Here is a 22,120-nt window from a genome sequence, read left to right on the forward strand (position 1 = left end):
CATTTGGAATTATTAAACCCTGACAGGGTATTATAATTTTAGTCAGTGATGCAATCATTTCCGACCCTATAAATCATATATATATAAGTGAGTATGCAGATTTCTTAAACTAGTAAAAATTAACATATAAAAGCTTTCCGTATTAAAATTAAGACATTTTTGGCTTAGTTATGCGTTTTTGAAAATTAAATTCAATGGCAAACTGCAGAGGTATATAAACGTCGGCTTACCGAAGTTATTTTCCGTTCATGTTTATTTACAGTTAAGTTTATTAAAAGTAAAGTAAACTTGAGCATATTTTAATGGTGAAATGGAATGGAAATTGTGAAATCACAGATCGCTTTTATCCAAATCAATTTAGTATTAAGATCTGACCCCGAACAGTAGGCTATGGATTTTCTCGCCAAACCATTATATTACTTGGCTAAGAATCATTAGGCTATTATATATAATTCGAAATTTAACTTAAAAAAACCCCAAAAACATTTGGGAGGAAGATGTCAAGTCTGCAGGAGAAAGCTCTGTCCAAACTGCAAGGTGTACCAGTCGAAAACAGGCAGGATGAATTACTCCAATACATACGGGATATACAACTCGCCGAATCTCCGAAAACCTGGTCCAGGACTAATTTGCTGAAGCGCTTCTTCAAGGTTAGCAATAAGCCGCACATGATGGCTTACTTGAGAAGTAAGAGCGCTACCTCTTTCTACGAAGAAAGTGAGGATACCAACACCGTTCCCAGTGTCTTTGCAGGAAAACCTGCACCTATTCCTGGTAAGAGTTTCCTTAGGAAGAATTACCCTACTTCCTATTTATGGTGTCCTTTTTGTGTTACTAATTGGTCGAATTTTTCTTTATAGATAGAACATTGTCGTTTATAAGTACCCGTGATCAGCATACTTCCGTGGAAAATCCGATTCCGCAGGACACGCCATTGCCAAGCCCAAAGCCCACAGCCCACAAGATGTCCATATCGTTGTACTGGAACCGGTTGTTTCACCGCCAAAAGAGTCAGCCCACAGACGAGGCTCCCGAGCAGGAGACCATTGCCAGAAGCGGAGGAGGACATAAAGGTGCTGAAACTGCAGCAAGAACATTATAATTCGGAGACGGAGACTCAGTCGGAGCCAGAGTGTTTGAGGCCCGAGACCCCCATAAACAGTGACCAACTTCCGGTTGCGAATGAGGCGGAAGTCTACTGGAAGCGATGGTTCCACCGTACGAAGAGCCAGCCCAAGGACCAGGCCCATGAGCAGAAGACCATTGCTGGAAACGAGATGGAGGAGGTGCGGGTGCCGAAACTGCAACTGGTGCAAGATGATCCAGAGTCGCAGTCAGCAAGCGATTTTGAATTACCACCTCAGGGTGCCAGTGAGGAGCAGCCAATAAGGGCGGATCAAGAGCGGGTGGAGCACGAGACGCCCATTGAGAGTGACTATATTTCGGTTACTGCTCAGTCTGAAGATGCGGGACCCAATCATTCAGCATCCGGTGAAGACAATCTGCCAATGGACCCGGAGCCAGAGCGTTTAAAACCCGAGATACCAAAGAAGAAATTTTATAGGAACGTGTCCGAGAAAGATATTCTGAGTACATTCGAACCAGACCATCTTTTTTCCATTGCGACAGACCCGAAGGATGTGGAACCCTGTCAACCATCATCCAATGCGGCTGAGCAGGAAGAGGCGAAAGTCTATTTGACAATGGACCCGGAGGCAGAGGGCTTGAAACCCAAGACCCCAATGATTAAACTGGCCAGGCATGTGTCCGAGGAACATATTTCCATTACGGCTGAGCCAGAGGATGCCGAACCAAATCAACCATCATTGGATGGAATCAATCTGGTAATTGACCCGGAGCCACAGCTCTTGAAGCCCAAGCCGCCAACGAAGAGATTTCCCAGCAATGTATCCGAGAAACAGATTCTAAGATCATTTCAACGTGACAATCTTTCCATTGCCACTGAGCCAGAGAATGTGGAACCCAATAAAGTGTCATCCCATGTGGCTGAGGCAGAGGATTTGGAACCCAATAATCCAGCTTCCGATGAAGTCAGTCTGGCAATCGATCACGAGCCAGATCGTTTAAAGCCAAAGACACCAAAGAAAAAAGTTTCCAGAAACATGTCCGAGGAAGAGCACATTCTGAGCACATTCGAACCGAAAGATCTTCCCATTGCGACTGAACAGGATATTGTGGAGCCCAATAAGCCATCGTCCCATGCATCTGAGCCAGAAGATGCGGTACCCAATCGTCCAACTTCCGATGAAATCAATCCGAATCCATAGGACATTGCCAGAACTGGGAGTTTACTGCCTCTAGAAGAGATTTTTAAGAATTTCCGACGACAATTGCCAACCAAATTCATTATTATATTAGTTCATAAAATTGTAATTGCAAGTTTCTCTTAAAATAAACGCACTCATCCTGGCCAGTAAACCAATCCGTTTTGGGCCGTCTGTGGGTTCACAGAGTTCAGTTAAATCGGTTGTTAAAATATCTGAACCAGAGGCTCCGATTTCCAGAACGAGTTTCAAGTCCTAAGTTACAAACAGTGGGGTTAAAGGGTTCCACATAAGCCAGACAAAGCACTGGACAACCCCACGAAATCCTCAAGGTTTTCACTTTCCAGCGAAGCCTTAAAGTGAGACACCCCCGAATTTGTTAAATGCTGTAATGAGTATTTTATTATGGGAAGGAGTGGTAATGATGAAGGGGTGGTAATGATTGTTGGTTTGTAAAATCAAGTTAACAAGAAATTAAGCAAAAATTTAAATCGTTTATTTTAATTAAATTTGCTGGTAATTTACCTTAATATTCAAACCATCATTAATGTTTTTCAGACCGTAAAAATCGGAAAACTATAGAAAATATCTGCAAAGGAGGAAGCATCTATCATAGTCCTGAATTTTCCTAGGATATGATAAAAAATTTGTTTACTGGTGACAACCATATATGTATGTATGTATCTATGGAACCGGGAAATATTATTCAAAAGATACCAGTTGCATGCCAGTAATCGGGATAAACAGCTGTAGTCTGTTTACAAACACCGAATGCAATCTGCGCAAACTCCGGAACAGTCTTCAGATGGTAAATATTTACGTCGGTCCGAGGAAAACAAACACTTGTTGGAAACCGCCCGGTAAGTGCGGAAAATTTAAGATAAACACGCGATATGCGCATGTCCTACTTCGGAGCAGCTGTTTTCCGAAGCTGCTGCCCAGGGTGGGTGGTAAAAGTGGGTCAAGTGCCCAACCCCCAACTTTAATTTTCACAGATTCCTTTACATTTATTAAGAGTTTTGATACAAGACTACTATACTTAACTAAATTAATATATCTGAAATATATTTAGCTGGGAACCGGTGTATAAAATTGGGTTAATACTTTATAAATAAGTAAAATTCCTTGAGTGGGGGTCAAAATGCGGCCAACAGATAGCTGAACTTTTGCACAGATACACACCATAAACTCAGTTTAGTTATAGAGATTTTTCTTCGTGGACGTGGCTTGCAGTGTAACCCGTAAAAAATTGCAAATCTTTTGAAGAAACTAACAAATTTCGAGGTAAATGTATTAAAAATATTATTTCAAGATCTCTAAGCGTCCATGGCATATGAAACTTTCAAGTTATCTATGAAGATAAACCTGCAATTAGGTATTAATGATTGGGATGCCACACACACGAATGTATTACGTCATTCTTAGTTTAAACTTTTACAAATCTGTTTTAATTTATTTAATTAAAGAATGCGAAGTCCCTCGGCAGCAGTTTCGGCAATGCGAAGGATTTGTCTGATATAATGACTGGCAGCTTCAAGGTGCAACTCATCAACATGGGCACTCGTGCTGCCGCCTGTAAGTGGTCCCCAGGAGTCTCAACTTTTCAGGGAGCTAAATTTTACCTATTCCCCATACAGTTCAGGCAAAATTGAGAGCCCTTCATGAATACCATGTACGTCTATTGCACAACGTCTTACCCGCGCCCTCTGGCGTAGATATTGCCAACAATATCAAATACTTTTCTCAAACTCTACTAAGTAAGTACTATACATATAATATTTTGTTAATGATTGATTTTTAATGGTGTAAAATGTTTCCACAGCTGTCCTTAAGGATGTGCGAACCTCGCCGCACGAGCTTATACGCGATCCCCTCGAAGATCCCACTCGCATGTCTGCCTATCCCAATCTCGAATATGGCAACCTATACAACGCTCTTACTATGCTCATTGATGTGGCACCTTGTATCCAGTATGGACAAATCGGTAAGTTATAGATACCCCACACTAATTCGCTCTTTTCTTTATAAAACCTGGATATTTTTACAGTGTTTGGAAAAGCTCTCTTGCAATGCCTAAGCTGCATCCTCCCCTTTCTCGACAAGGATCTTATTGATAATCTACCTTACCTTGTCAGCTCCACTATATCTGTTCTACCGCCAGCTTTGCACCAAGATATTGTCAACGCTCTATGCTACTATATCCTGCCCTTTACTATAAGTAAGTCCGATTCTATATCTATCTATATATCTAGAAATATTGGTTAACAACACTTTTTTTATCCAACCAGCCCGTCGCAGCTCCGATGAGCAGGAATGCCAAGCTTGCCAGTCCGTGTCCTCGGTGATCATGATGGTGCTGCAGTACTCCAATAACCCAGCCCACCACTGTCAGCTGCTGGAGTGCCTGATGACCCTCAAGCACAACGTGGTCAAGGACATCCTCTGTGTGGTGGCCTATGGTACCGCTATCTCCCGATCTTCGGCCGCCAAGCTGCTCTTCTACTACTGGCCAGCCTTCGACGCTAATCTCTTTGACCGGAAAGTACTGCTTTCAAAGCTAACTAGTAAGTTAACATTAGATGGTTTAATATATTTTAAGATATAATATTACTAATTCTCATTTAAACCCCATTCAGACGACCTGGTGCCCTTCACCTGCCAACGGGAGCATTGTCCTAATGCCGGAAACGCGGAGGCAGCCAAGGTGTGCTACGACCACAGCATCAGCATCACCTATACACCGGACTGTCCACCGCCGCTCTACCTGTGCATCGAGTGCGCCAATGAAATCCACCGGGAGCACGGCAGCCTCGAGTTCGGCGACATCCTTCATCCCATGCAGCAGGTGTCCATGGTCTGCGAGAACAAGAACTGTCGCTCCAACGAAAAGTCCGCCTTCTCCATCTGCTTCTCCACGGAGTGCGCCAGCTTCAATGGCAACCATCCCATTCGCTACTGCAGCCAGTGCCACAGCAATAGGCACAACTCCCGCCGTGGTGGCGACCACGTGGTGCATCGCAGCCTGCAGCCCGCGTGGCAGATGGACCCCGAGATGCAGATGCACATGGTCGAGTCGGTGGTGAGTCTGCTCCGCGAGGCTAAGCCGCTGAACTTCGAGCCGGGCAAGGAGTCCTCGTCGTCCGATGCCAAGAAGAATGGCTCCGCGCTCACCGCCGACAACATTTCTCTCGAGGAACGGCAGCGGTTGGGCCGCTATGGCATCTGGCTGCTGGTGGGTCGTTGCACTCCCACCGCCGATACACCCGTCGAGGTGCTGGGCAGAATCCTGAGCATGCTCTTCCACTGGTTCCATGTCACCGCCTATTCATACGACGGTAAGGAATTCAGAGGACCCTCATTGACTTCATCTAATAATTCCTTTTAGCTGCCGGTCAGGTGGAGAGTACGATTGAGAAGCTAAAGGTGGATCATGTATGTAACTGGCTGAAGGAGATCTGTCGCATCCACTACAACGTCTTCATCTCCTGCCTCCTGCCTCATCCCCCCGAGTACGCCCGGGTCGGTGGCCACTGGGAGACCTTGGCGTCGCGTACCAGCCACCTGAAGGAAGGACTCCAGCGGCTGATCTGCCTGGTGCCGTACGAGGTGATCACCTCCGAGATCTGGGACTACGTCATGCCGCACTGGATGGAGGCCATCACCAATGACGTGGCCGAGAAGGAGCTCAACGAGCTGAAGATCGTGCTGAGCAAGATCCTCGATCCGGAGATGTCGCCGCTGGGCTTCGACGCAAAGACCATGTACAACTTTGTTGCCATTCGATTTGAGAAGACCACGGCCAAGGTGCAACAACAGGCTCTTCACTGGCTGCAGATCCTCACCAAGCTGGAGATTCTCATTCCCTTGGTGCAGCTCTTTGCCATGTTCGGAGATGGAGTGCGGATCATGAAGTACGGCATCCAGCATGAGTTAATGCGCGAGAAGGATGCCCAGTCTCAGGCCAAGATTCCTAAGACTCCATGCAAGGAGAGCAAGGAAACCAAGGCGGAGATGGCCAATCCCCCCAGGCGCAGTTCCATCTGTGAGATAGTCAAGGGAGAAGTGCATCAGCCATTAGTAAACTAATAGATTCTCCTTTTCCACAGCTCCTGTCGTTGAGGATGACTCCGGCAACACATCTGCCATTTCGGATGATGAGGCTCCTACCAACCGCCACACGGAGTTTTCCACGGATGCTGAGCACAACCTCACCTGCTGCATTCTCATGCTGGACATTCTGCTGAAGCAGATGGAGCTACAGGACGTGGAACAGCACATGGGCATCCACACGAGCGTCTGCGAGAACGTCTCGCGGCTGATCAAATGCATGGTCACAGCTGCTCGTGTGGGTCTCAGCAGCCATGTCTGTGCCCTAAAGGTTATTTAGTTTTCTAATTAATATTAATATAAATATTTTAAATATTTGCGTATCTTCCTGAAATAAATTCCAGGTTGCGGAATGCGCCTACTGCGAGGCCTCGATCATGTGGCATCAGCTCTCCACTAAGCTGGTCCAGTTCATGGCTCCCCTGAATCCTGTCAGACCACCAGATGTAGGTCGAACCTCTAGATTTCCGGATTTGTCTTTAAATTATTGTTTTTAGGTACCCATCGAGGACATCATCGAGGAGGAGAAGTCCTCTCGCAAGTCCCCACCCGAATCGGACAAGGAAAAGACCCGTGATCGAGATGTTTCCCTCTCGATGGCACCGCTACCGATACCCTTGGGACCCCTAGGAGGATTTGCAGGTAAACTCGACACTTTCCAAATTCCATTATCTTATTTAAAGCCCCCGATACGAAGCCCGGTTGTAACATATAAACTGTCTGTAAAGACCTGTCCCAGTTTCTATCCCGAAACCCCACAAAAATCCACCTATAAATAAAGTTCCCACCGTAACAGTAAAGCAGTGAAACGTCACAAAAAAGTAGCTAATTGTAGACAGTACTTCAGAATGGACCAAACATATATATATATATAAAATATAATACATAATACGGGCGGATGGTATGGAGTGACTTCTCGCCATGTCGAGTGTCCTTATAAACAGCCCGATTTAGCCTAAAAACCCACGTTAAAGTGCAAACCAAACTTTGTTACAACCTACTACTACTAGAAACCTGCACTGCTATGCCTTGTAAACTTCTTACTTGACCCAGCTAAACAATCCCCAGACTAAACTGATCCCAGAAGTATGAATTAACAACCATCTAAAAGATCATCATTTGTGAGGCAACCAATCCATCAATCAAACCCGTCATCCCATCACCTGTATTTATCTGTTTCAAAAACCATAACTATTTGTCTATCTTGCTATCTCTCTCTACATAAATATGTATATCTGTTTCTCTCTCTCTGTCTCTAACATATTCTACTACGCGTCTGCCTGTACTGTACAAAAAATAAAATAACTAACGCTGTCTCTCTCTTTCGCTCGCTCGCTCGCACCCTATTCCGCGCGTACGAAACTGTCTATCTCTGTCACACTATCGAAAACTTCTCGTCTATGCCCAATAATATATAATATCTTCTACAAAAAAATGTCGACTCATGAAAAACTGCAAAACTAATACCAAACTAAATTTAAACTCTATCAATCATTATCAGATATCTTTAAGCTAGATCAATTCTTTTCAGACGATGGAAAAATTATTATAATGGCAGGTGATGCACCAACAGCAAATTTTTCATTCGTTACAAAACAAAAACCAAAAAAACCAAAACTAAAAAAAAAATCAAGAATACAAATTAACATTACATTATGAAGCATTTTTTGCAACATTTCGATTTCGTTACTCAAACTCAAAACAACAATCTTTTTATTAACCTAACATTATGACACCAACAGAAATGTCACACAGAAAAAGACAACAATAGTTCCGCTCAATCACTCAAACTCTATCTCACAGTCCACACACAACTCTCCAAGAGCTGTTCATATATTACGTGATCACTAACCCTAGGTAATCAAGGATTTAAAGGAATTATAGTGCCTTGATACCACCTTCGATTTTAGTTTCTTGCATATTCAAATTTAAATTTATGGGCGCTATGCATCTTGCTATTGAAATGTTGTGCGTATTACGATCAATGATCGCGTATTGATCAATGATCGCGTAACAAATGAACAGCTCTGTGTCACTGTTTAGCATTCCTAGAGTATTTGATTTAGAATAACCAAGCTTTATATCCAGTAGACCTCTGTAGCTTGACCGTCCCTAGTGAGTTAAGTTCCGTTTTGCCATAGATCGATTTTCCCTCGGTTCGGTTGAACTCCTTTTACCCGACACACAGAAAACTGCGAGTTTAAGTCTGAACACTGCAAGCACAGAATACAACATTATACTGTCTGATTTTTTTAATGCGACCTATGATTTCTCGGTAGGCGGTACTTAGTTCAAATCGTTGAAAAACAGTTTAACGTTTACATATAATCCGCGTAGATCCCCCGATTGGCAGTAAATGAAACCACTTGTTGAAAAGTTGTGCATGAGATACTTTCAGAGAAATTCATTTGTTCCACCTTTTCCTTAAGACACAAAGGATTTTCTATATGTATGTACTTGGATGCATGATCTATTTGTGAATGCCAATCAGTTCTGTGTTGACCACTAAAGCCAACTTCATTTTTAGCTGGACTCGCCTCCCGATCGGTTCAGTTCCGACTCTAATCCTGTTTTATACTTCTCTTTACAAAGGTCCTGTGCCGGTGGCCGTGCCCCAACCGGAACCCCACTCCGTGGGCGGAGTGCTCGTCCACATGCCCCACGTCTGTTCCGTATGTATTTCGCTCATAAGCAATCCTTAAGACACATTATGTTCTTTAGTTGTCACTCTTTTATTGACGACCATAATCGAATTCAAAAGTTCTTTACACACAACAAACAAAAAATAATATGAAAAACAAAAAAAAAAAAAATGAAATAGATATATAAATCAAAATATTATGCGTTGACTGTAGGTATATTGAAACACTCTACATATATCTACTCAATATTTTTGCTATAAATATTCAAATTAATTACAGCAACAAAGCAATACTAAGTTGAAGTGAGCATTCCAGTTGTTTTATTTCCTCGACACACAGTTTGTTTCATTTGATCTTGTGTTGTTCCGTAACACAAATTCGAATTCAATGTTTTTTATTTCCCCAACAATTGACCATCGATAATTGTCCAACGATTATACAAACGTTTTCATTTCTTCACATATTTTTTATAGAATAACGAATATGGGCATTCAGTTGATAGTAATGAATTGAGAAAAGTTCACGCCACAGACGAGGTACTTTGTGCATTCTTAAAAAGAAATACTAAACCAAAAGACAATCAATTCAACCAACAAAAGCTATACAACTTTATTTTAATCTTAAGTTTCTTCATTTTTCCCAATTATGAAACCCTCCTCCGATTCGATAATTGTATAATTCTTTTTTCAATATCTATACTTGTTTATGTCCAGTCAAAAATTGTAATCTTCGTGTTAAGTGTAAATAAATGTACAGAGTATTTTTCCTGCTATTGATTACGTTTTATTTATCATTTGACTTGATAACCATGCTATTTTAATTGAAATTTATTTATAAAAGCAGTCTTAGAGGAATTATTAAAGCACTCTAGTGGAGTTTTCCAAATCTTACTTAGCCTTAGAGGCATTCTAGCGGAAAACGAAGTCCTAGGAGTTACCAATCTAGAACAAAGTAAAGTGTCCTTAATTTCTGAACGCATAATCTTTTATTTTTTGTGGTTATAATCATTATTAGAGGATAAGACTAGGTCGAAAGACATCTTACATGGCTAATGGAAAGGTCTCCACAGATTAGCTTCTTTAACAGAATAATAGATTCTTTATTCATAGTTTTTATTACTAGTTTTTGTTAATTACTTTATTCAACTACTGTGTCTCAAAGTATCTTGTATGTGTGTGAAAATAAATTACAAGTTATTGTAAAACGAACCAAAAATCGAATAACAAATTTCTTAAATGTACATTTTATTTGTCCGTCTCAATTTTACATACCTTTGTTAACAATGTAAATATTTGCGTTCCGTGATAATTTGTTCACATAATTCTCCTAATTTGTTCATTGTTAAATAGCATGCTCAATGTACAGCACTGTCCCCAGCCACCAGCAGAGACAAAAAATAAGATATTATAAATATTACTCACAGCAATGCACCGAAAATGTATCGAGTTTTTTGCAATTTTAAGTGTGTTCTGTACAAATTTTGATGTAAACTATTTTGTTACCTAACCGAATTACTCGTCCTGAGGACGGCCCGAGGAGTGTAAATGAAATGTCGAAACTCCCCGAACATTGCATTTGTCTAAATGTGTTGTTTATAAGGAATGTAACATACCGCACACACCACGTAAACCCGTGTATATATAATACGATGTAATCCTGTGTAGATCCACGACCCGAGTCACCGAGTGTTAATCCCGTTCCCCGTTGTCTCGTGCAGATCATGACGGCCACAGTAGAGACAGTTTCAGAGCAACTCGACCTGGCCTCCATCCTGCCCACCGACAGGGCCATAGCCCGTATCCTCTCGGACGCGGATGTGGGCAGCGCCAATGTCAGTGTCACCCGGGCCTCGGTCATGGGTGAAAATGGTGCCAATGGCGGAGCAGCGTGTGGCGGCGGTGAGAATGGTAGCGGTTCCGAGGAGGAAGAGGAGGAGGAGGACAGCGACGACTTCTGGCACACCTCCGTCGGCAAGTTTAAGTTCACCCTGGACACGCTGCCCCAGCCGTTGCAGTACATACATCAGCTTCTGACGGTATGGATGTTATTTGAATGAAATTGAATCGGATTAGAATGAGGGATATAATTACCTTAATCGAGAATTCAAAGGCGAGATCTCTCCTCACATGACTTTTGTTCACAGGAAATCCCTACCATCAAGAAGCCGGAGATTCTTTACTATGTCCTTCAGTGTCTCAACACAATGGCCCTTCATGGCGATGCTTTAGCTAAGGCCGCTCGGGAGCAGCGTGGCTTCTTCATCTGGTGCCAGGAGAATCTTCTGATCAAGAAGTAAGTAATGACCCAACCCTCAAGAAGATCTCCTGACCCTGAGTTCGCCCTCAGCCTGTGGGAGCTATGCAACGCGGAGCACTCTCACATCTGCCAGGTGGGCGTGCCTCTGCTGCTGCACTGCATCACGCTGCCGCTGGGCTCCGATGTCTTCTGGCGCGTGGTGCAGGAAGCCTTCCACGACACGGACTGGCGTGTCCGCTTCACGGCAGTGGAGCGCGTTACCGTGATTACCCGGTTCATGGACTCGACGCCCCTGCGCTCCGAGGTGGGTCTGCAGACGGCGCTGGCCACCGCCTTTTGTCACCTGATCGCCAGTATGGATGACATCAATGTGTATGTGGCGCAGCGGGCGACCCTGTACATCGGTACCATCCATGACACGGCAATACGGTCGCTGCTCTTCTGCCTGGAGTCGCAGTTTGATCTCTTCATCGTGGACCGACCGGTGGTGCTCCAGTCGGTCTACCAGCTGCACAACTCCCTCTCCGACCGCAAGATGCTCGGCTGGGAGTTCTTTCTCAACCGCTTCGACACGCTCTTTGTGGAGGCACAGATCAGCCTGGAGAAATGTGGTGACATCTCGTACCTGCGGGATCTGCGAAACTCGGACAATGGCAGCGAGGCGCTCTCGGCCAAGATCCAGAAGGCACGCGAGGCACTGAACCAGTCGGACACCAGTGGCAGCATGGCCAAGACGCTGAGCGCCTCCTTCGGCACCAAGTGGCCCTATAAACGGACCATGTCCGCACCGGCCAGCATGGCGCCTCGTCAGGACAGCAAGTTTGGTGAGTTTATTGCAACAGAGAAGGTAATTCCAACTAATTCCTCTCACCTTGCAGTGCCCGAGAAGGAGAAGATCTACAGCCGGCAGGTGTCTGCGCCGATCCTCAAGCGGAAGACCTCGCGCTTCGGACTGGGTCAGTTCCTGGGCAGTAGTAGTGGGGGTGCCTCTGGCAGCAGCCAGGCGGCGAATCCAGCAGCAACGGCAGCGGGCTCCACACGACCCAAGCCGCCGCCTTGTCCTGTCCACCACACGGCCTTTCCCTACCACCACCACCACCACCCGCATCCTCACGCCCACCCACACCCACACCCACACCACTCCTACCCACACAACCACCACCACCTGTCACATCATTATGCCGGTAGTAGTGCACACGTAGCCACCAGTTCCTCCTCCGCCGGCATGGTTTCGGCGCACAGCCAGAGCCACCAGTACCTAGTGCATTGCGTGCCGCCCAGCCACCACAGTCCGATGCCCACGCTGCAGGAGGCGGAGACGCTGCTGCGCTCCCAGGCGGCCGCCGATGCAGCCGCAGCCAGCGGATCATCCGCCCAGGAGACAGCGGAAGCGGCAGGAACGGGAGCAGCTGCGGGAGTTACCAGCAGCAGCACAGGGAATCCGATTACCCCCCACTCCTTTCACTCCCACTTCCAAAAGCATCCATCGGCCCCCAATTTGCTGCCCCCGCAGTCAGCCATCGTGCCGGCCCCCAGTCCCAGCCCCTCGACTCTGGCCTTCCCCCTGCACTGCACCTGCGATGCCGCACCCCATTCTCATCCCCAGCTCTCGGGTGCGGCGGCCACCGGCGGCACGGCGAACCCAGGTAGGTGATAGAGCATGTGTGTCCACCGTATCTCTGTGTTTGCTCTGTGTGACCCCTTCCTTCAGTGGTGTCTGATGATCGGTGTCTTAGCGGAGAAAATAATGTGTGGTGTGCCACTCATAAGGGATCTGCAATCATGATTTCCAAAATATCAAAAAATCGTACCTAAGTTCGAGTGTCTATTGCTATATTCGAATTATTTGAATAGTCAATCTTACTATTTATAATTTTATAGTTCTTATTGCTGAGGAAATGGAACTTAAAAGCACTTTATTTAAAGGAAAATTAAACTTTTTAACTAAAAAGAAAATAATTTTAAACATTTCTTAAGATAATCTTGTTGTAATACTTTAAGTTTTAAATATATTTTCCTTATGAGTGGCATATCCATTAATTGTCGGTGTTCATTAAGCCTGTTCTGTATATTAAACTCATTTCAACTCATGATGATCAATCAGAATGAGATTTCCATTTAAAAGATATTAATTTTACAAAAAACCAAACAAACAATTTAAAAAACATTTTGGCACGTATATTTTTTCCATAATTCTTTTTAAGAAAAAGTTTTTTATATTAGTTCTTACAATTGTATATCATATTTAATAAGCTTGTCATACATACTATTACACTATATCGTGACTACAGAACTTTTATAAAGGGCATTAAATATTAAGCAAAATTAGTATATTGAACTACTTTGTTCGAATGATATAGTTTTTTTATTTGACTTTTTATATCCTTGCAAAGATTATTATTTTAGTCAGAAGCTTAAGGAGTAATTCCCGACCCTATAAACCGAATATATTCTTGATCAGCATTAAAATCCGAGTCGATCTAGCTATGTATGGTCCAAATTTAATTTTTTCCAAATTTTGAAAATTTTATAAGGGGTTAAAATTTTCAAAAATTCATAAAAAAATTAAATTCTCTGTATCTTTAAACTAATAATGCAGATATGTTAACCTAATAAAAACTAGCATTGGAAAGCTTTCCGAATTGAAATTAATGTATTATTGGCTTAGTTATGATGATTTGTGTGAACAAACTGTAATGGTTAACTTTTCCCCTTTTTGTTAAAGTAATACTGTTTTATTTTTTAAGGCAGAATAAAATCGAAGAAGCATGAAAAACAGACACATGTAATATTATTATATTTATATACATATTTACATAACATTATTTACCATCTATCAATTAAACCATATTTCGCTACTCTATATATCTGTATTATCTGTATAATATATATATTCGTTCATATATAGTTGTGTGTGTAACTCTGCTTTTATCCAAAATGTCATTTTAAGTGTGTTCCCCCCTCGAACTGGTACGTATGCTCAACATCTCTACCGCGGACCACTCTCTATCTCTACAAAAGAACATTGTGTTTCTTCCATCCTCAACCTCTCTTTTCTATAACTCCCCATCAAAATTTAAAATTAATTCCTATTGGCCTTTGCTCAACAGAGACTTCACTGTACATTATACAAGACTCGTACAAATTTTTAAATCTACAAATAAGAAAATCAATCTAATTGTGAAATTGGCATGTGGCTGTAAATGAAAACCAAAACAAAAAAAAGAAATCAAAAAGATATTGGTGTTTTTCCCTATTCCTTTCTATGCAGATGTAAAGTTTCCACTATATAATATCATTTCTAAAAAGATCCTATTTTTCAAATTCCATGTAGATGGTCACATCCACTCGCTGGGCGGCTTAAACGATGAGAACCTCATCGGTTTGCTCTCGAGGATCACAGAGCTGGAGGAGTCTGATCGGGAAACCATTCACCTTCTGGTCTTCATGCTCATGCAATTCATGTCTCGCACGGATCAGGCATTCCCCTCGGAGGAGAAGCCCGTGACCAAGACCCAAAATATAGTATTGAAGCACCTTTTCCTGTTGCTCGGCCACAACCAGATCGACAAGACCTTCCACACAACACCAGAGTCTTTAAGGTGAGAGTCATGAAGAAGTTGAGATATATAACTAACATACTATTTTCTAGGGTCTCGGCCGTGTTCAATGCCTTTTTGGCCAACCTGCCGCAGGTCCTGGACCAGAACCACCTGATCGGTGGCCTCATTCTGCCCTCGGTTATGCAGATCATATTATATGCTCCCAATCCGACCAGCACCACGGGCGAGTACCAGAATATTGTCTTTAACTACTCTCTATGGCACTTGGAGCAATATCCGCGCCGCAACTGGCTCTTCACCTTGCTGGTTGTGCTCTACAAGTACTCCTACACCCAACCTCCACTCAGTGGCTACGTTATCTCGGCCATCCGGATGATAATGAACAGTCTGCGCGGCCACTTCCATCAATGTCGGCGGATTCCCACTACCACAATCCTGGACATACAGGGCGTGGGCGGAGCAGCTCGCTCACGGGACGTCAGTCAGCCCTCGCTGGGCACCGATCCGGACGACAAGGAGGCCAGTCCGCCGGCCAGCCCCATGTTCCCCTCAGAGGGAACCAGTGCCGCCTCCAAGAGCAAGGGCCAGAACGTGGCATTCACGCCAAAGCTGCAACATGCTTTCCGGAAGTACAATGACTCCAGCCTGGATGCGGATGAAACGGAGTCGGAGCTGGTGGCCATACCCGAGAGCGATCTCTCGGACAGTACTCTACATGGCAGCAGTGCACCGGTAGGTCTCCAGTTCTTATACTAATTACATTATTTAATACAATTTTTTATTTACTTACAGGGATCCTTTGACGACACCATACATTTCGAGGATGTTATGCCAAGGAATCGTCGAACCCTTGAGTACACCGAGGAGGTATGTCCAAAAGTTCCATTAAATGTATATGATATAGAGAACGATTGTAATCCTTTCAGAAATCCACCAAAGCCCACAAGTCAATGATCACCACCAAGGTGGGCGATACATACACCACCAAGATCAAGGCCACCACTACCAGTGAGACCCTGGTAACGACCCATACAAGGCATAGCCTGCAGGAAGGCGTGCGCATGATCGTCACCCCGCTGGTGGGTGCGGAGACCACTGAGACGGCCATTGTGAGTCCTCCAGTGGATGTTCATCGAGCTGTGACCGTACGCAACAAGTCGCTGGAGAACGCCGCCGCTTCCACTTCAAAGATGTTTGCCGCCATAGCCACGAATCATCTTAAGGCTCTGGGAGCCCTACAAGATGTGCCGACCACAGCGGCGGTGGAAAAGAAGGCAGGATCCAGCAGTGGCAGTGGCAGTCGTTCAGCCAATGGCAATGACAGTGGAGGCAGTGCTCCGGCTGCCGTCCAGGCAACATCCTCAACAGCAGCTCCCACTGTGGCCACCAAGCCCATTGGACGTCACAAGACGATCGTGGAGTGCAGTGCCGGGAACTCAAGCTCCTCGGCAGATGACTCGCGGCAAAAGAAATCCCAGACCAAGTCCTTAAAGCGCACTGACAAGAACTATGGTTCGCCGGAGTCGCCGCTTTCCAAGATGAGCGTGATGCCAAACCCGCGGGATGAGGTGGACGAAGGAATGCAGACCTTGCCGCCACCCAAGAGCATTGCCGCCCTGGAGATTCCCACACCGGAGCGCCTTCTACCCATTGGTACCCAGGACTCGGTGGCCACGCTGGTGGAGCGGGTTAGGGATGGCCTTAACATCCCGGATATAAGTCATCTTAAGCAGGACAGTCTGGATGTGTCGGAGAGCACCAAGGACGACGTTACGCCCAGCAGTCGTACCAACTCCCCCCGTCGTCTCATTAAGCAGGTGGCCTTGGAGTCACCACCAAACCCAAATGCTCAGCTACCCTCCCAGCCTCCGGCTGATCTTCACACCTCCATCTTGAAGAATGTTCAACAGGAGCTCAAGCAGAATGCGGGTGCTAATGGCGGTGGAGGTCTGACCACCAGCAACAGCATCAAGCGGCCTCGCCAGAAGCTGGCCCCTTTCAATGTGGACACCAATGCCATTCCGGACATCCGATCTCGCTATGCGGGCTCCTGGCCTCCGCCACCCTTTCAACCCGTGGATACCGAACCTGATGACGATGGAGATGAGATTGGGGCTGAGACTACAAATGGTCATGGAGCGCAGTCAACCTCCCATGCTGGGCGTGGGGTAAGTTTATACATATTACTAAAACTAGACCCTGGATTAAGCTAACTAAACAAAATTTTAAACCCAATCCCATCTCCCAAGCAGCAGAGCTCCCGCCGGGTAGGTGACTACACCATCGTAGAGCGTTGCTCGGATTGTGGTGCCCATATTGAAGAGTATACAGACGAAGAGATTGGAATTTTCATCGTTATTCTCGGCACCTTTATCCACCGTGAACCCGCTATGGCAGCTCCATTCCTGCCCGAGATTCTGACCATGACATCGCGGTAAGTTCACTTTAGATTTGAAGTTCCTCCTTAAACTTCAAACTTCGCTCTGCCTTTCAGCATCTGTCTGAGCTGCACCCATGCCTGGCAGGGCGAGAATGGTCCACCTTTGGCCAGCAGTGCCCAGGCGGTGGCTCTCCAGTTCTTCCGCTGCATTCTTCACCAGCTGGCCCCCAATGGTATCTTCCTGCAAGTCTTCCAGACCCAAATGAAGAGTGAGTAATGATCATCCGAGATTAGAGGAATTGTTTTGACCACGACCACTTCCTTCTTCCAGTGAAAATACGCCACAACCATTTCCGGAGTATTGCCAAGGCGCTGCAGGATTTCCAGGATCTAAATGCCACCAGTCCCATTTACATGGTGTGCGAATCGCTGACGTCCAAGAAGGCGCTGCCTGTCGACCAGCTGCCTGTGATCTTCCGCAACATGGCCGAGTATCTCAACCTCCAGTGTGTGCCGGCCGAGGCAGGTGTGGGCTTGGCCGTCTGGTCACAGGCAATGCAAGCCATGGAGTCGCTGCTTCGCCAAGTTATCGTGATCATGCCTAGCCTGAGCAATGCGGAGTACATGCTGGACATTATTGCGGCCACCTTGAGGCTCAACTGTGTTCCGAAAACGCTGCTCGATCCATACTCCAAGATCATGGCCTACTGTGTGCAGCACACAAATCTGGAGTACCAAACCCTCTACGAACTGTGCACCCTGAACACTCGCTCCTTCAGCAAGGATCGCGACAAGAACCTGCTGTGCCGCCAGATGATTTTTGAGTTTGTCCAGGCCCTCAAATTCAAGTCGAATATCCCGGATCATAATCTCCTCACAATCGTCGGGTTCGTGCTGCTCGATGCCGGGGGTACATTACCGCCAGGATCTGCACCTGGCCTACCCGATGCGGCTCCCATGCTGACCACCAATGCAGCCGATTGCTTGAGGCAATACATCAACGACGTGATTGACTTCTTGGCCGACTTCCATACGCTCAGCAAGATTAAGGTAGGAGCTCACTTAAAACATCGATTTCAATTGACAAAAATCTTTCCCTACAATTTTAGAACTTTAAGAACGGCCAAGCCAGCAATGGCCTTGGAGAGGACACCTTGGGTGGGGTACTAAAGGGAGCGGTGGCTCAATACCTGGCCCTAGAGATGTCGCGAGGCAACTCCCGGGACAACAAGGCCGTCTCCCGATATCTGCCTTGGCTAAACAATGCTCCGTCCTCTTTGCAGCAGGGGTAAGTCCACTTTGCGGGTGCCAACTCTAGAATTTTCATAAAATATAATCCTCTTCCCAGGCCCAAGGAGTTTACCGAGTGCGTGGGCCACATGCGTCTGCTCTCCTGGCTCCTGCTCGGCTCCCTTACCCACATGGCTTTAATGCAGCGTCGCCAAGAGACGCACACCATACCCACGCCCCTGCCCCCGAATTCAGCGCCCGGACAGGGAACAGCTGGTGTCCACTATCAGCACCAGGGAGTGACCTACTCGCAGCCAGTGCCACAGGAGGCTTCCTGCCACATTGCCGATCACATTCAGGTGATCTTTGCCGGGTTTGCGGAACAATCGAAGACCTCGGTGCTGCACATGTCCTCGCTTTTCCATGCTTTTACTCTGTGTCAACTGTGGACCGTATACCTGGAGCAGATGGCCCATAACACGAACAGCAATGCCGAGGGCAGCACGCTAGGAGTGCTCTTCGAGTTCTGGGCTAAGGTCACGCCCTGCATCCTGCAGCTGGTGTCCCACGCCAAGCCAACGGTCAACAAGGACCAACAGCCGACCACCATGGACTTCCAGACGCAGAGCGCTAACTCCAAGTTGTCTGAGATGGTCAACCTGCACTTCCTTAGTCTACTGGAGGCGCTTAAGGACACCAACTCAACGGTGCTCGGAAAACTGCTGCCCATGTGGAGTCCCGTACTCTCCTCGCAGACCCAACTCTCAGATACTCTGCACGTCCGTCTGCAAAATGTGCGGGACTATGCTCCGGATTACGAGGAGCAGCAGGCCCTCAAGTCAGAGGCGCTGTTGAAGTGGCTCCAGCGACTCCAGTTCAAGATGGGGCAAATCGAGCTACAGGCCTCCACGGCCACACAATTCTATTCTATATAAAGAGCACAGGCACCTAGTGAGTTATGCCAGTAGTAATAATCTTATTTAGTAATTGTTGCCTACGCCAAATAAATAGTTCACAATGTTTGTTTGTTGGAAAAAACGCAGAAGGAGCTTACTCGAAAACTGTGTAGTGAATGTCGCTAGTGCCTGTTGCCTTATCCTGGATCGTCGGATCCTGCACTTCGTTGGACTCGCTGGCCCCTGGCCTGCCCTCGATGAGAAAATGTGGCTGGGGGTTGCGATAGTGGCGAAAGGATTCCTTTGATTTAATTACTGCTTCATCAGGATAGTTTCTTGATTCCTTTAGTTTCGCGAGCCTCTGTTCAGCCTGCTGAATGCGGAGCTCCTGCGGAATTAAGTTTAAATAAGACATTTCGAAGGAAATTATTTAGAAGCTCACCTTGATCTTTTGCATAAAGTGTAACTGAAGTGCCGCCGATTCCGCCAGGGGCACCAGCTGCACTTCCTTGTGCTGAATTAGCGGGGGAGTGGCCGCCGTCACCTCCCAGTGTTTGCCCTTCTTGCGCACACGCTCCTTATCGGGATCGTGGACATTAGATGTCGTGGTGCGAAAGGGTCTAAACTTCTCTCTTGCCGGCGGATGTACGTTTCCCTCTGTTTTGTCAATGAGATAGAGGGCGTGCTGGTCGACATGCTGCTCCTTGGACAACCCTTGATCAATGATCTCAGCGGGCTGTGAACTAGTGTCACTGTGACCAGCAAGGGCAGAATCCGGGGAATGGGAAGGTTTCTTGAACTCTTCAATGTCTGCCAGATCAGCAGCTGTAATTAGACTTTCAGGCGGTGGCAGTACTTTTACTCGTTTTTCATGCATGGTGCCTTGGGCGATGATGCGCAAGGGATCCATCTCTACCTCGTCGTCACTGTCCAATATGTCGTCCACATGGGCGCCCTCATCCATAGTTCTACCATTCCACTCTAGATTATTCAGAGCCACCTTTCCCTTCTCCGCAATGTTGAGACCGCTGAGAAGTCGGGTAGCCTCCTCCACTTCATCCCGGCGCTTGATTTCATCCAGGAGCTTGGCATACGAGTCTAGTAGACGCTTGCCCTTGTCCGGCAACTGATGCAGACGCTTACTGGCCGGAAAAAGCGGGAAAGTAAGTGTAAACTCCACAGGTTGACTATGAACTCACGTGGACGAAATGTAGTGCCCCTGCCTGTCCCTCATTTCCAATAACTGGACGCGGGTGAGGCTCTTCAAGTCTTTGCAGTGCTGCTCCTTCGCCTGGCTGGAGCCCGGAATCCGGTTTAGCGGCGCAGAATTGCGGTTTGCGTTCATATTCGCTTGAAGCTATTTCATTTATTTTGGTTTCTCAGCTGTCAGTGTGACCATTACTTGGACGAAGACAAGTTCCATCGATGGCTTCGCGGACCAGGGCTACCTGAATTTATCGATCACTTGATATCGCCTATATTTAAATTTGAAATTTCAACACCTTAGGAAAAGTTTTGTTGAGTTTCCTTCAGCAATTATAATATTCCGCTATTCAAAGCTCAAAATTTCGTACCCAGCAGGCTTTCCAAAAAACTCTAACAGCTCTCAATTTATACATATTCAGAACGTACTACACATGCCGAATTCAGCCGTAATCTACTCAGGTGTCTACGAATTAGATCGACTTCGACGGCGTCGCGATCGCCGGGTACAGGAATACATTCATCACCGTTCCCGTCGAGTCTACCAGCCGCCGCCTCCCGTTACCATGTGCCGTATCATAAAATATCTGATCTACATCACAATCTTTTTTGCTGTGCTGGCACTAGTTACAGGTGCAATGGTGCTTTTGATAATTCACTTCCGCTTACCGGCTGACAAGCCGGCAGTGACCAAGATACCCGGCCTCTGTACCGTGCCCGGAACGCATGTGGGCGACGAGAAACATATTGTGTTTGGCCACAACCTCATTAAAGAGATGGCCGCCTTTCGACGGGAGATAGATCGTCATGTCGATGAATTCGGAATCGTTGGACAAAAACGTATGACGGAGTGTAACACAGACCTCTTCTGGGGCTATGCCACCGGTAAACCTTGCATTTTGCTGAAACTTACCCAGTCGCTGGGCTTTAAACCTATAACATACAACTCTGCTTTGGATCTACCGGAAGAAGCTCCACATGATGTGTTTTACCATGTAATTGCACGTCCCAAAGATCAGCGGGTTAACCGCATCTGGCCGGCTTGCAAAGTACAAGAGAATGACGGATTAAACATCAAGATCAAATATATTCCGGAACGTTACTTCGAAATAACTGATTTGTTCACAACCTATAATACCTCCTCCAAGAACCTGGATGAAGGCGATGACGAAGATCCTGGCTTGAAGCGCTTTATTGGTGTTCAATTCCTTAACATCCCGCCTAACCGCGATATATTTATCGATTGTCAAGTATGGGCAAAGAATATCCCGCTGAAGGCAGGGTCCGCCAAGTTTAGATTGCGCTTAGTTGAACCTGTTCCGCCAAAACCTGAACTAATTGACGATTTGGAAAGTTAAGCCAATTTGTTATAAAAATATTTAAATCAAGAACTCTTATACTTTACCTGAATAAAAAAATCATCAAAAAATGTTTATTTTATTAATAAAAAAATTTACACTTTCCGTATGGTCCCTACATGACTATTTAGAAAATTAGTCATTTATTTGTATAGGTAATTAGGTAGAGGTAGGTAGTAGGTAGAGAACTCCCTTAATTT

The 22,120-nt window shown here is 45.8% G+C and overlaps 4 protein-coding genes across 15 annotated transcripts; 3 read left to right on the top strand and 1 right to left on the bottom strand.

Annotated features, from left to right (window-relative positions):
* Positions 1-370: 370 nt before the first annotated feature.
* LOC110188387 (uncharacterized) lies at positions 371-2,439 on the top strand. Its single transcript, XM_020958107.2, is given in 3 exon segments — positions 371-774; positions 861-1,094; positions 1,096-2,439. Coding segments are annotated over 3 exon segments (1,704 nt in total). The 5' UTR covers positions 371-497; the 3' UTR covers positions 2,289-2,439.
* Positions 2,440-3,234: 795 nt separating this feature from the next.
* Positions 3,235-19,501, top strand: unc79 (UNC-79 domain-containing protein). Of its 11 annotated transcripts, none has more exons than XM_020958474.2 (27): positions 3,235-3,569; positions 3,752-3,860; positions 3,923-4,042; positions 4,108-4,269; positions 4,333-4,503; positions 4,574-4,849; positions 4,922-5,620; positions 5,671-6,327; positions 6,392-6,663; positions 6,737-6,838; positions 6,890-7,034; positions 7,894-7,950; positions 8,985-9,064; positions 9,508-9,570; positions 10,752-11,069; positions 11,178-11,326; positions 11,381-12,114; positions 12,169-12,936; positions 14,625-14,892; positions 14,943-15,585; positions 15,646-15,720; positions 15,780-17,021; positions 17,106-17,287; positions 17,348-17,502; positions 17,565-18,283; positions 18,343-18,521; positions 18,582-19,501. In XM_020958474.2, exons 2-27 carry the CDS (start codon positions 3,806-3,808, stop codon positions 19,396-19,398), a joined length of 9,108 nt encoding a protein of 3,035 aa, XP_020814133.2. In that variant the 5' UTR covers positions 3,235-3,569; positions 3,752-3,805; the 3' UTR covers positions 19,399-19,501. The 11 variants fall into 11 exon arrangements, with proteins under 11 accessions (XP_020814133.2, XP_020814134.2, XP_086687889.1 ...); XM_020958475.2 differs by having other exon boundaries at positions 12,169-12,246; XM_086831763.1 differs by having other exon boundaries at positions 7,924-7,950.
* Positions 19,158-20,849, bottom strand: Polr2M (RNA polymerase II subunit M). 2 transcript variants are annotated; one of them, XM_086831770.1, is made up of 4 exons: positions 20,559-20,849; positions 19,802-20,501; positions 19,518-19,747; positions 19,158-19,411 (listed from the first exon to the last, which is right to left on the bottom strand). In XM_086831770.1, the coding sequence occupies exons 1-4, from the start codon at positions 20,702-20,704 to the stop codon at positions 19,360-19,362; spliced, it is 1,128 nt and encodes a 375-aa protein (XP_086687896.1). In that variant the 5' UTR covers positions 20,705-20,849; the 3' UTR covers positions 19,158-19,359. The 2 variants fall into 2 exon arrangements, with proteins under 2 accessions (XP_086687896.1, XP_020814139.2); XM_020958480.2 differs by lacking the exon at positions 19,158-19,411 and having other exon boundaries at positions 19,416-19,747.
* On the top strand, positions 20,838-22,055 carry LOC110188678 (uncharacterized). Its single transcript, XM_020958481.2, has one exon. It carries the CDS (start codon positions 20,997-20,999, stop codon positions 21,918-21,920), a length of 924 nt encoding a protein of 307 aa, XP_020814140.2. The 5' UTR covers positions 20,838-20,996; the 3' UTR covers positions 21,921-22,055.
* Positions 22,056-22,120: the final 65 nt, after the last annotated feature.

This window comes from Drosophila serrata, unplaced genomic scaffold (assembly GCF_035046125.1).
Source record: "Drosophila serrata isolate PLE 108 unplaced genomic scaffold, ASM3504612v1 contig_241, whole genome shotgun sequence".
NCBI lineage: Eukaryota > Metazoa > Arthropoda > Insecta > Diptera > Drosophilidae > Drosophila > Drosophila serrata.